Source organism: Pelobates fuscus, chromosome 1 (genome assembly GCF_036172605.1).
Source record: "Pelobates fuscus isolate aPelFus1 chromosome 1, aPelFus1.pri, whole genome shotgun sequence".
NCBI lineage: Eukaryota > Metazoa > Chordata > Amphibia > Anura > Pelobatidae > Pelobates > Pelobates fuscus.
Window position 1 is genome coordinate 316,469,056 of NC_086317.1, and position 15,027 is coordinate 316,484,082.

Below are 15,027 nucleotides of genomic sequence, written 5' to 3' on the forward strand. Positions count from 1 at the left end.
GAGCCTGGTTGTGGGAGGGAGAGACCAACTGTCTCCCCTCTGGCTATACTGCTCTGTGGCTGGGGGACAGGACCGACCATTCCTACCCCTTGGGCTGTAAGTGCAGAGACTACGGTCCCATCTGCACAGTTGTGGGGCTTAACATCTCCCCTTGGTGGGTTAGGCTGCCGCTGGAGAGAGGGTGTAACAAGCTCCTCCCTCTGGACGGTAAACTGCCGCTGGGGAGAGAGGTTAGCAGGCTCCTCTCCCTGCCACTCTCTCTGCTGGTGGAAAGGGAGACCAGCTGTCTCCCCTTTCATTCTCTTGTCCTGCTGCTGGGGTGCGAGACTGAGGGTCTCTGCTCCCTGCAGGACACACTGCCGCTGGGGAGGAAGGATGGCATCTTCAGCTCCCTGGGGTACACACTGCCGCTGGGGAGGAAGGACGGCACCTTCTGCTCCCTGGGGTACACACTGCCGCTGGGGAGAAGGACGGCACCTTCTGCTCCCTGGGTTACACACTGCCGCTGGGGAGGACGGATGACACCATCAGCTCCCTGGGGTACACACTGCCGCTGGGGAGGAAGGACGATACCTTCTGCTCCCTGGGACACACACTGCCGCTGGGGAGGACGGACGACACCATCAGCTCCCTGGGGTACACACTGCCGCTGGGGAGGAAGGACGGCACCTTCCGCTCCCTGGGGTACACACTGCCGCTGGGGAGGAAGGACGATACCTTCTGCTCCCTGGAACACACACTGCCGCTGGGGAGGACGGACGACACCATCAGCTCCCTGGGGTACACACTGCCGCTGGGGAGGACGGACGACACCATCAGCTCCCTGGAATAAACACTGCCGCTGGGGAGGAAGGACGACCCCTTCATCTCCCTGGGATACACACTGCCGCTGGGGAGGAAGGACGGCACCTTCATCTCCCTGGGATACACACTGCCGCTGGGGAGGAAGGACGATACCTTCATCTCCCTGGGATACACACTGCCGCTGGGGAGGAAGGACTGTACCTTCAGCTCCCTGGGATACACACTGCCGCTGGGGATCCTCACAGGACCAGTCTAGGAGATCTGCTACCTCGGGTACCGCTGGTTGCTGTTGGGAAGGCGGACCGGTTGACTCTTCCCGGGCCTGATTGATGAGTCGCAGGTAATCCCACTCCAGGTCCCATTGCTTGGTGACCAAATACTGTAGGTCTGCCTCGAGGTCAATAGCGCTAGGGAGACCCAACATGTCTTCTCGGTCGTAACACAGGTCCCAAAAACGAGAGTCGGTAGCTTCCCCAAAGTCCTCGTCATCCCTATTATCCCAAAATAGGCCGGGGCCAGTGTAATCTCCGCCTTCTGGGAACTCATACTCTGCCATCTCGGGGACACACTGAGCTGCGTACCACTGTAGCGCCTGGTATGAGTCGTAGAGCGTCAGTTCTGCGTATACTAGAATTTCGAGTCTAGTCACCCACTTTTCTGTGGTCTGTTTTCTTAGGAGGGGCATCTGCTCTGCCATTCTAGCCAGGATTCGCTGCCTTCTGCTGCGGCGTCGATCCCCTCGTGAATACTGTACTTCTTCTAGGGCTTCGTCCCACAATCTGGCTCTGGCCATCTCTCTGTACCTCATCATGTCCTCCTCTGGGACTACTCCAGACCCCAGGCGTACGTAACTGTACACTGTATCTTGAAGCTTCTCCTCCATTTTCCCGAATTCCTTCATAGATAGGGTCGCTGTACGGGTACTAGCGTTGCCCTCACTTTGTAATCCAGGAATGGTGTTGTCTGTAGCTGTCCCTCTGGTTGTAGGAACGATCACGCCGCTTGCCACCAATTGTTGCGGACTGTTTTGCTCAAAAGGGGATAAAACCCAGTTTAGGCGATAATCCCCTTTAGATAGACCAGCAGCTACTATAAGCACCAATTCCCCGAACTCCCAAACTGCACGGATTCACAAACTCTCGAACAGCAGACACACGAACCCTGGAAGCAGCCGAACAGGAAAAGCAATACGAATAGCTTACACTCCTGGCAGTCGGCATACAGTCAAATTCCCCCCAAGAATGAGACAACACTTCAGCTTCAGGGTTAAGCAGGAACTCTGGACTGGCACATCCAGCCTGGCTTTTATTACAATTGTACACTTACAGGCCACACCCAGGGGGAGGCATACAATAACCAATGACATAGATGTTACCTCCCACACATCCCTTCCCCTTAGTGTGACACATAATCCATTATTCATACAGTTTAAAATATACTTTTTACACAATATTTATAACTTCAAAACCATACATCACATTCACACCAAATTACATATCCACAATCAATCCATTCAGGGGAACAACATATAAAAAAATAGCATGGATCAGACCAGGGGTTCAAAAGTTAGTAAAGTATATTTTAAAACCCCTAGCTTTCCAGCTCAGACCGGTTTTACAGGGCCTTCTCTGTGCTGGAGAAGTAATCCAATTACCTCCCAGCACAGAGACAGACTCCATTAACCACATGGTTACAGAAAGACATAAAACACTTTAAAATACAGAAAGTTACTTTTTATCCATAACACACAGACATTTCACATATCCCCAGATAGCTGGGATCTGAGCGCAAAAAACTACAGAATAGCGCGCAGATCCTATTCACACAGTACAATTGCCATGGAGCTAAAGTCTTTCCCATAGTCTTTCATTATATGAATAGGCTCCATGGTATAGCTATCTGGGGTATCACATTCCCATAAAGTCTGGTCCATAGTCCAAAGGCAAGAGGCGGGAAATCAGCCCCCTCCAAGGACACGTGGCGAGGTCGGTTTCGCCACATACACATATGCTTAAAATCATACTCAGATACAGACATCATGCATGCAGACTCACACTCTGACAACAACAAACTCACATGCACACTCGCAAATACACACACACAAACAAAAACGCTGTAGGCTTAACTTTAATACCTCTTACCATGGCCATGAGCTCCTCAAAGTCTTCCTAACAACCACTAGAGCTGCTTCCATTGCACATGAGGCTGCAGATCGTAGGAAAACATTGAATTCAATGCATTCATGGGAGAAGCCTTAACCCCTTAAGGACCAAACTTCTGGAATAAAAGGGAATCATGACATGTCACACATGTCATGTGTCCTTAAGGGGTTAAATGCACATGCCACACATGCCCATCAGGTTTCCAATGATCCTATATGAGGAGCTGGATTGCCAATTGTCAGAGGAATTAATAAGAACATTAGTACAGTACTAGTAAGAAACAAGCCCAATACCAATCCTATTACCCTTTTTAATGTACTAGTCCAACATTGGAATGAGAAAACCTTAAAATGTATAATTCACAACTTTATTAAATCCCTATAAGGATGATAAAAAAAAATAAAAAATAAAACAGTGCCAGAAAAATGTGATAAAGTGAAAAAATAGAAAATAAATACAATTGGACAAGCAGATGGATCCTATACAGATAGTCAGAATCACCTGGGAGATCATTCTGACTATCTATATAGGATCCATATGCTTGTCCAATTTTATTTATTTTCTATTTTTTCACTTTATTACATTTTTCTGGCACTGTTTTTGGTTGTTTTTGTTTCATCTTTATAGGGATTTAATAATGTTGTGAATTATACATTTTTAAGGTTCTCATTCCAATGTTGGAATAGTACTTTAATAAGAGTAATAGGATTGGTATTGGGCTTGTTTCTTACTAGTCTGTACTAATCGTCTTATTGATTTCTATGTTGGGTCACGCCCTAATTACACCACAACCATTACAGACTCGGTGTTTCATCGTGTTGGTATATTTAGTGTCAGAGGAATAACTCCTCAATAATATTGTGGAAAGGTAAACAGCGCTGACGGACTCGAAAAGGGACTGGAAAAAGGAGAGTACAAATGTATATTTTTCTGGCAACGGGGGTGGCTGAATCTAACTAGGAACAGGGGCACTATATCGTTATAAATGCAGCTTTTCTAATGCTGCAGTGTTCCTTTAAGACTGACATTGCAGTCTATGCATAAAGCACTGCAATAAAGAGAATGATGATTGTTAAAATTGAAATGATCAAGTTTAGAAAGCTCAGGGCTAGAGAAAATGTAAAAAAAATAACCTGCACTCTGTCACCCTGAATATAAAAGTGCTACATCATAAATTACTGTGACTGCATATTTCATATGGATCTAATTATATTGAAAAATAAACAACATGTTGACTGACAGCTAAATAATATTTATATATATGAAGACACAACCATTATGTTAAAAGCAACTGAACAAAGGCAACATAAAAAGTACTTTCACTTCAAATCTATTTTCAAAAGACTACAATTTAATGGGGATGGATAATCAGTTACAGATAGATTTAGAGCTATAAGCTATTTTTTTTATTTTTTTTTAAATCACAGTGCTCATAGGAAATAAATGAAATCTGGACAATGCATTTTTGACAAATGTACTGCACATTGTCTGTCATTGACAAAGTGTACAAGATGAATGAATAAATGGACAATTGCAAAAGTCCATTACTTCCTGGTCAGTTATCCGTCTATAGAGAGATAGAGGAATCACTCTATATGTGGTGTTTGATTGCTGGGATGAATGCACACATTCTGCTTCGCACATGCACACTGAAACAAAGATACACACACTGACACATACACACAGATAGACACACACAGTAACACATGTACACATAATACATACAAACACACTGACACACTGATGCACATGTACACACAGATGTACACATATACACACACTGACTCATACACACACAGATAACACAAATATCCCAATTTACATAATTTTAGCCACCCCCCTGCTTCTATGCCTTTTTGGTAAAGGTGGGTAGCTTCCCTGGGATCCAGTGACATCTGGCTGAGTCTTGTCCAGAGTCTCCTTCTCTATTGTCCTCCCCTCTCACTCTTTGCCTCACAGCTCATTGGTAAGCAAGGCGGAAGTAAATAATACTCCCTTACTTCCCCAGAAGAGCAGAATGTGGTGCTGGACTGGGCCCGTAATCAAAGATAACCATAGAGTGATTAGATGCATGGGCCACCCAATGTGCCCCAGTACAGCCACACTGGCTGCACCTGTGATAGTTTTGCCACTGCCTATTACTCCTGATTAGACACATGCGTAAGGTTACACATTTGTTTATCAATAGGGCCCTAGTACTTCAGTGGAACTATGCACTGAATTATACTTGTGTCAATGAGAATTCAAATACTTATACTTAAGGTCACTGCATTTCTGTTTAATAGATCTAGGACAAATTATACTATAAAGTCAAAGATGATTTCGGCTTGTCTGGATGCAAACAAAATGGATCCAAATGCTGAACATCTGGGACGAGATTGTTAAAATGTGGACCCTAATTTTTAAAATCCAAACGATTTGCCTGCAAACACTTGCAGCCACTATGTAAACGGTAAAAAAAAAAAAAAAAAAACTTCAGCATCACAATGGTAAAGTGGGGGCTGGACAGCACCACAAACAAAGTAAACATAAAGAAAAAAAATAAAGCATCAATTTGTCTCCCATATATATGTCAGAAGGATTTAATCTTACCTTATAGAGAACACGTTACATCGGATCGGGGGACATATAAAAATATTAGGGAACAGCCAGTGGCTGCTCAACTGTTAATACAACATAGCAAGGGCATTTAAACAGTGCCAACTTATCACAGTGCTTTACAATATTATAAAGGGAGACATTTAACAATAAATAAGACAATCACAAAATGTTACAGGAACAATAGGTTGATGAGTACCCTTCTCAAACGAGCTTACCAGCTACAGGAATAGGAGGGGACCTGTCTCTGGTACCCTCTAACGCTACCCAGTATAGCGTCATGCACTTCTTAAAGAGACACTATATGCACCATAATTGCTTAATCACATTAAGGTGATCATAGCGTCTGAAGTCCAATGGAGAAGTGTCATGACATGAAGGGGTGCTGCCCTGCAACAGCACTGTCCCTTTAAGTGTGGGAACCAACTTAGCAGAGAAATAATTCTAGGACACGATAAATGGAGTAATAAAGAAAATGTATTAAGGCAAACCAAAAGGATATAGATATATATATATAATATATACAAAACAAAATATGACAATGCCACAAATATATAAATATATACAATAACCCAATATATACAATAGAGCAGGCAGAGTCCACGATAGTCCTAGGCAAAGGTAAAGGCTTAGTCAGGTGAGTGCAGCCACCAAGTACAAAATGAACATCAAGGGGCAAAGTCCTAAGCAGGTCACACAGAAATAATGCAGCAAGGTCAGAATCACTGGAGAAGGAGTCTAGACAGGAACACTGCAGGCGAACACTGGAACAGGAGGCACAGGACACAGGACCATAAGGACATCGGAACACCGGATCAGGAAACACAGGATACACAGGAAACAGGAGACAGGAGCAAGGAGCCAGAATCACGGGAACCAGGAAACAGCAGGTACAGGGTCAAGGATAGAGGATAATGATCTGACCGGGAGTGAGGGGAGAAACCAGAATATATAGGTGCTAAACAAGGGCCAGGTGTAGTGCCTAACGAAAGGAAATGAGAACAGTGCCAAACAGAAAGAGTGGTGAGTGCGAGTACTGCACGAGGGCATGTCGACTAAGGAGTGTCGTGACAAGAAGTCCTACCATTCACCATTAATTTGTTAATAATGCTTTAATGCTAAACAAGAGTTCCCATTGACACATCCCCTCTGTCCTGCTTGGGCTAATGAAGAAGCATTAGCCTGAGTAGCAGTGGGTGACTGAGTGGCTGAGAGTGTCAAGTGACCACGTTTAGCCTCTCACAGTGCACTACAGTTATGAATTGATATGGCAACAAGGATGAGTGTAATCTCTGCTTTAGCCATACCACTAGCACAGGCACAAATGGAGGGACAGTGCCACGGGACTCCAGGAACTATAACCAATTCAATTAAAGAAATGTGTTTAGTGTCATTAATGCTCAAACTGGTAGGGCCACAGTTTTGCAAAAATGTTGATATTAACCACATCAGTGATATGAATCTCACTTTCAGGGTAATTATTATCTAATCTGTAACCCAACAAAGGTAATCAAAATATATGCTTTCACAATATTATATATATCATATAAATTAAGCTGTTACAGATACAAAGCTATATGTAGAAGGAATTATTTCCTATATACTGAAAATTCCAGGGTACAAATAAAAATGATCAATGTGTATATATAAATGCAATGACAACCTTTTCTCAGTTATCAGCCTCTACTGAACTACCATGGTTAATGTCTGATAGCTTCCTAAATATAGCTGGGTGGTACCGCTTTCTTCTCCTCAGGGTGCAAGTGGTGAGTAGGTCAGCAATTGCACTTGACCACTCACTGTTTTCTGAGAAAAAGAAGTGACAGTCCTTCAGAGTGGAAAAACATAGTGCCTTATCCTCAAACTGCACCTACAGAGGTACCAGGTGTAGCAAAACTAAAAGGCTCATACAGGTAGGGTGAATCTACTACAGCGAAATGCATTTGAAAAAAGGGTGAGCTTCAGCAGGAGTTATGTAACCCCTTAAGGACAGAGGCAATTGTATTAGTTCTGACCAAAACAAAACCTACATTTTGCACTATATGTCTCTTCATAATCATAATGGACCTCATTCATATTAAGCACAGTCACACTTTTTGTATATCCTTTTGTTTCGGGATAAACAGGGCTTTAATTTTACATCAAATGTTTATATATAAAACAATTTAATATGAATAAAATCTTTAAAATAAGTGTGAGACCCTAATAATTATTATAAAGGGTGGACCTACTGAAAGCACGGGAAAATGCCCCATTCTTTGCAATATGACTAAGAGTGCTCTGATTGGTTGACTAGTAAACCAACTAATCAGTTTGCTCTGACAGCAAAGTATTGAGAGAAGAGAGACTTGGCTGTCTCCACTGCATGGATATTTAATTTCAACTGAACATTGTCTATGTTAACCATATCACTTCACAGCAATTAATATCGATAACAATAAAATATGCATATGTCTTAGTTTTAATACTTTTTTTTATAATGTAGTTTATTACAGTTCTTAACATGTGCACATCTTTTATGGTTTTATTTGCACTGGAGGGTGATGTAGATGGATGCAAGGGGCTAGAGGGGAGTGGGGGAGGGGGAGTGCAGGTGATAGAGGAGGGAGGGTTAGAGATCCATCAGCAGTATCTTGCTCAGGGCCCAATTAATATTAAAGATGGTCCTAATACATTGTACAGTTTTTCATTGCTAAATACTGTTAAAATCCTTCAAGGTTAAACTAAGACCTCTTACTCAAGTAAATAAATTTACAGTATGTTTTTTGGAAATTTTAAACATCAGTTTAGTTCCATTATTTTCAAGGATAACCTTGTGCTATGAATTATTTTAAAGACAGAGAGCAAATTCAGGTTTTGTAAAAACATAGTTGGAAACATAGCTCCTAACATTACAAACGGAGAAAGAGGGACAGTTTAAGTTTAGTGGAGTGGGTGGGAGAGTAGCCAGGCGTGAGGCTGTACTGAAGAAATTTAAGGTGACTTAACAACAACAGTTTATCGAACTAAAATGTAATTTAGAACAAGAACAATATAGTTAAATACTAATACTGTAAGTGTTATTGCTGTGGAGCTCCAACAATATTGAACTCCTAGAATCGAGAGACATAACTAGAAAATACAGACAGAGGAATTCGGGTCCAAGATAGGGACTGTCCCTCCTAAAACCACTCGGGAGGTATGTTAAACAATTACAGCATTTTTGTTTTTAGCGTAACCATTGTATATTGAATCTACATTTTTATTCAATTAAATTTCAGTTGTTGTCACAATCTTATAGTCAAAAGGAAACTATAGTTACCAAAACAACTTAACGCTTAATGAAGCAGTTTTGGTGTAGATCTTACATCTGAATTCTCACTGCTCAATTCTCTACCATTTAGGTATTAAATCACTTTTATTTTTGTTTATGCAGCTGTAGTCACACCTCTCCTGCTCTGCTATCTCCTGCTCTATAAATTGAACTTTAATAGCATACAGAAGGCTCCTGCATGATCTACAAAAAGCATTAGGTGAGACATTCTAAATTAAATAGAATTTTCAATAAAGGCAGTGTAAATAATAGATCTCACTTTACAGGAAGTGTTTATTATGACTGTGCACACTACTTGCAGGGAGGCTAGGGTTGTATAAAAAATGATTTTACTCATAAATGGCAGAATATTGAGCAGTGAGACTTCGGGGCACAATCTATACACCAAACCTACTTCATTAAGTTGCTTTGTTGACTATAGTATCCCTTTTTGGGGACCCCACTGAAACAGTTATGGCTGTGCAATGAATCACAGAATACATTTTTAAATGAAGATAGGTACCATAAAAATGTAGTCATAGCACTATTGCCATCTAAATTATTCCAAAGAATTGAGTTAGTTATCTTTTTACCTCAGGCCATATAAAACTGTCCCATCTGGATGAAGGCGGATCATACGATTTTTCACAGTAACTCCATGTACAAATGATTTTTTGTCATTAAGAAAATATGTGTCAGGAACCCACAGCTGATCTGCCACTCGATTGTCAAGAGTAAGGTTGAGAGGAATTCCGGTATATGCTAGCCTCTTGTCTCTCCAATATTGTTGAAAGTACATTGTCAAAGTATAATCCTGTAAACAGAAAAGACAAGCACAATAGTAAATTCTAACTGACAATACAGAATGTGATCAAATCGGTTTCACATGAATAGTCTATAGAGCCAAAGGGTGTACTTTGCTCTATAGACTTGACAGGCTACATAACAGTGGGAGTACAGTAGTTATATAGGTATAGTGTTATAGGAATAGAATAGGAGCCTCAACATATTTCGCTACATTAGTGCAGATGGTAGTTCTAAAGATGCAATAAGCAGACAATGATTCATTTGATTTAATTAGAGGGCTATTCCAGCTTATTTTAACCCCTTAACGCCGTTACGGCGCTCAATGCCGTCCCCATTTAAATGGGCTTTAAAGCCGCTACGGCGGCATAGAGCGCCGTAATGGCTTTCTGCCCCAGGAGCTCGGCGGTGATTATCTCTGCCGCGATCCTCTTCGGGAGGACTGCCTGACAGCCGAGGTAGCACTCCCCCCGGCAAATGAGGCCCCCGGGGGCCATGTGATCTCTCTCAAAGAGCGATTACATGGCCCCCTATAGCTGGCTGTGGAAAAAATTAATTAAACATGTTAAAATAAAATAAATGTGTGTGTATATATATATATATATATATATATATATATTATATATATACTATAAATACATCTTATATATATGTAATGTCATACGTAATGTATTTTAATATTAATATAAGCACATATAGTAATATTAAAATACATTTAGAATGACGTTACATATATATATATAATACATATATATATATATATTATATTTATATATACACGTATAATTACAAGAATAAATAAATACAGTAATAAAATTAATAAATAAAATATTTAAAAAAATGATATATACATATGTAAGTTCATTCTAAGTGTATTTTGTTATTAATATATATATATATATATATATATATATATATGTAACAAAATACACTTAGAATGACATTCTATATATATCTATATATATAATAAAAATAACTGCAAATATATTTATATAGATAAATATAAATAATTACATAAATTATTAAATAAGTATACACGTATAATTTAAATACATATAGTTAAGTGTATATTTAAGTAATCTTTTAGCATAATTATGTAATTTTATTAATTAAAATGTGATTGACATGCCTGACAACCCAGGCAGAAAGTGCAGATAATTTAATTCGCATGCACTTTATTTAACCCTGTAACTTTCCAAGACACCATAAAACCTGAACATAGTGGGTACTGTTTTACTCGGGAGACTTCTCTGAACACACATATTAGTGTTTTAAAATGATAAATTGTATTACAATGATGATATCTTCAGTAAAAGTGAAGTTTTTTGCATTTTTCATACACGAATGGCAGTTTTACTGACGATTTTATTGTTTTACTGTTTTGAAACACTTATGTTTGTGTTCAGTGAAGTCTCCCAAGTATAACAGTACTCCTTATGTACAGGTTTTTTGGTGTTTTGGAAAGTTAGAGAGTCAAATATAAGGCTTGCATTTCATTATTTTGACATTGAAATTTGCCAGTTTGGTAATGTTGCCTTTGCGACCGTATGGTAGCCCAGGAATGAGAATTACCCCCATGATGGAATACCATTTGCAAAAGTAGACAACCCAAGGTATTGAAAATGAAGTATGTCCAGTCATTTTTAGTAGCCACTTAGTCACAAACACTAGCCAAATATTTGTTTTTTGCTTTTTTCACACAAAAACAAATATGAACGCTAACTTTGGCCAGTGTTTGTGACTAAGTGGCTACTAAAAAAGACTGGTCATACCCCACTTGCAATACCTTGGGTTGTGTACTTTTGCAAATGGTATTCCATCATGGGTGTAATTCTCATTCCTGGGCTACCACACAGTCTCAAAGGCAACATTACTAATCTGGCAAATTTGAATGTGAAAAAAATTAAAAATGCTATGTGCTATATTTGACGCTGTAGTTTTCCAAAACACTGAAAAATCTGTTAATGAGGGGTACTGTTTTTCTCGTGAGACATTGCTGAATACAAATATGTGCATTTTATTGCAGTAAAAGCAAACAGTATCATGACATGTACAGATAAAATGTCAGGCAGAACTACAATTTTTTTTTTTATCTTAATTTCTCACAGTTTTATTTTATTCATAATAAGTTATGTTTCATATATGAATAGTTCATGAGAAGTTTCTCCTAAACAAAATGGTATATAATAAGTGTGGGTGCATTTAATATGAAAGAGGTGAACTACGGGTGAACAGACATATAACACAAATTCCAGGTTTTGTTTACATATTGTTTTGATCAGAACGTGTACTATTGACTCCGTCCTGAAGGGGTTAACCCCTTAAAGATCTGATGAAATTGTCCAAGTTCTTAACCAACACCTGGAATTTGTGTTTGTCCACCATAATGTAAGGGTTTATTTTTCAGTGCCCTTTACATATTATATATTAATTATCAAAGGATAGAAAGGGCTTTAACCCCTTAAGGACACAGCTTCAGAAGCTTGTCTTACGCTTAATGACACAAGCAATTTTTGCATTTTCTTGCTGTTTGCGTTCAACTGCAATTTGCATCCCTCTCGTTTATTGCACCGACACATATTATATACTGTTTTTTAAAGGACAGAAAGGGCTTTAATTTGATGTAACATATATATATATATATATATATATATATATATATATATATATATATATATATATATAAATGCTTATTTATTATCAAAGAAATACAGAAAAATGCAAAAAAAATAAAACAAATTGTGTTTTTTTTTATAGTTTTTGCAATAATAATTAGTGCAGGTTAAAGATATCAATTAAAAATAATTTCATTTAGTTGTTCTGATTTACAGAATATATAATGTGTCTGGGATTTTAAGTTTTTTTTTGGTAGTTACAGGTCACAAAGCACAAGGAGTAAAATAAACTTTTAATGTGGAGCAATTTTAAAATTTGGTATGTTTGTCTTGTAAGCTTAATAGCCATAAAAGAAAACAAAATTGCCACACAAAAGCATATATTTATATAAAGTAGACATCACAGGCTATTTACCTAAGGTTGTTTTGACACTTTCCACGTAGTAATTTCACCGCCAACCTCTGCTAAATATTGGAGTAAAATTGTGTATTTTTGTTTTTTGGCACACAAACTTATAACAAAGAACTTCTCATGTGTATTTTGTAAAGTTGGTGTGTGCTATTCCTGTACAAAGTTTTATTTTGTGTTCAGTTACATCTGCTGAGTAAAATGACACCCCGTTTGTATGTCTTTGGCACTATTTTGTGAAGCTACAGTGCCATATATGAGACCTGTCCTTTTCAGTATTCACAGTAGAATTTTGAGAGACGGATTTAATGAGCCTATGCTTCCATTTGGGGTATTATAACAGTTTGACTGTTCAAAAACCCCCCACAAAGGCCTACCATTTGTAAAAGTAGACACTCCAGGGTATCTCATATGGTGCATATTGTGCCTTAACATGCCCCCATTTTTTCACCAATATATGCCAAAATGTGTGGTAAAAAATTATTTTGGGCAGTTTTTACATACGGATTACATTTTTGCTGGGTATTTTGTATATTTCATATGTGCCACTAAGTTCAAACCCCACAAATTATGCTCAGCTAAGTCTTCTGAGTAAAATGACACCCCCATTGTATGTCTTTGGCACTATTTTGTGAAGTTACAGTGCTGTAAAAGAGACGTGACAAGTTTACGTTTTTAAGTGTGAATTTTCATGGAGGGTTTTGATGCGTCCGTGTTCCACTTTGGAGCACTTGAGCAGGCTACATATTAAAACTACACCATAAAGGCATACCATTTCTTAAAGAACACATCCCAGGGTATTTCAAAAGGCATATTTTGAACCTTAGCGTGGGATCATTTTTCCGCTAGCTTGTACCAAGTATATTGGTAATAAGCTTTTTTTCTGCCTTTTGGACACACAAAGTGAATTTGCACAGTATATTTTGCAAACCTTATGTGTGCTACGACTGTATAATACTTCATATGTTGCTCAGCTATGTCAGTTGAGTACAGTAATACCCCCGGATTTACCTTTGCCAGGTATATGTGGACATTGGAGGGGCACATTTGGGACATAGCCATTCCAGTTTTTTTCAAACTTAGAATTTTTGCGCTGTGCCCATGTCCCATTTTAGAGTATTTTACCAGGCTATATAAACCAAATACCCCATAAAGCTATACCATTTCTTAAAGATGACATCCCAGGGTATTTCAAAAGGCATATTTTGAACCTTAGCATGGGATCATTTTTCCGCTAGCTTGTACCAAGTGTAGAGGTAATAAGCATTTTTTCTGCCTTTTTGACACACAAAGTGAGTTTGTGCAGTATATTTTGCAAACCTTATGTGTGCTATGACTGTATAATACTTCAAATGTTGCTCAGCTATGTCGTCTGAGTACAGCAATACCCCCGTATGTTCCTTTGCCAGGTATATGTGGATGTTGAAGGGGCACATTTGAGATGCAGCCATTCAGTTTTTTTCTAACTTTGAAGTTTTACGCTGTGTCCATGTTCCATTTTGGAGTAGTTTAGATGGTTGGTTATTGAAACTTCCCCACAAACACATACTATTTATTAAATAATACACCCTGGGGTAATTCAAAAGGCATATTTTGAACCTTAGTGTGGGATCATTTTTTCTCTAGTTTGTTCCAGGTGTAGTGCTAATGAGCATTTTTTAATGTATTTTTTTTTTACTTTTTTAACTTTTTAAAACTAGTTTTTAAACTTTTGATTTGCTTATTATTTTTTTTTAAACTTTCCTAAACTTTCTTAAAACTTTTTTTTACAGATTTAACATTTTTCTAAGCTTTTTTTTTACCGTTAACCCCTAACTAGCAGTAAGCAGCACTAACCGTAAATTCCCCATTTTCCCATAACTTCCACGCACCACACCCCAGCTAGCAAAATATATAATTATAAAATATTTAAATTAATTAATTAAATAAATTGAACGCCTGATGGTTAATAAATAAATAAAAGTTAATCCTCATGGGTTAAAACAAATTAAATCACAGTATAATACTGTGATCTGTATTTTGATCACTGTAGGCAGTGATCGACTGGCAGGGAAGGGGTTAATTTTTATTTGGACTGGGTAAAGGGGGGTGTCTTTCTTTTTTACTTAAACGTTATTAAAACTTTTTTTTAAAGTAATTTTTAACTTTTTAAAGCTTATTTTAAAACTTTTTTTAATATTAACCCCTAGTTAGCCTAACTCCAAATCCCCAAATTCCCCATTAACTTCCACCCACCCCAGTTAGCTAAATATATAATTTTAAAATATTTAAATTAATTAAAGGACCACTCTAGGCACCCAGACCACTTCAGCTTAGGACCTGGGCGCTACCATCTTTGTGTGG

The 15,027-nt window shown here is 38.6% G+C and overlaps 1 protein-coding gene across 2 annotated transcripts in view; it reads right to left on the bottom strand.

Moving 5' to 3' along the window:
• GABRB3 (gamma-aminobutyric acid type A receptor subunit beta3) overlaps positions 1 to 15,027 on the bottom strand; it is a 492,675-nt gene that overhangs the window by 122,427 nt on the left and 355,221 nt on the right. For both annotated transcript variants that reach the window (XM_063459171.1, XM_063459180.1), the window contains one exon: positions 9,450 to 9,670. In XM_063459171.1, the coding sequence (XP_063315241.1) occupies positions 9,450 to 9,670 (221 nt within the window). The remainder of the gene's footprint in view (positions 1 to 9,449; positions 9,671 to 15,027) is intronic.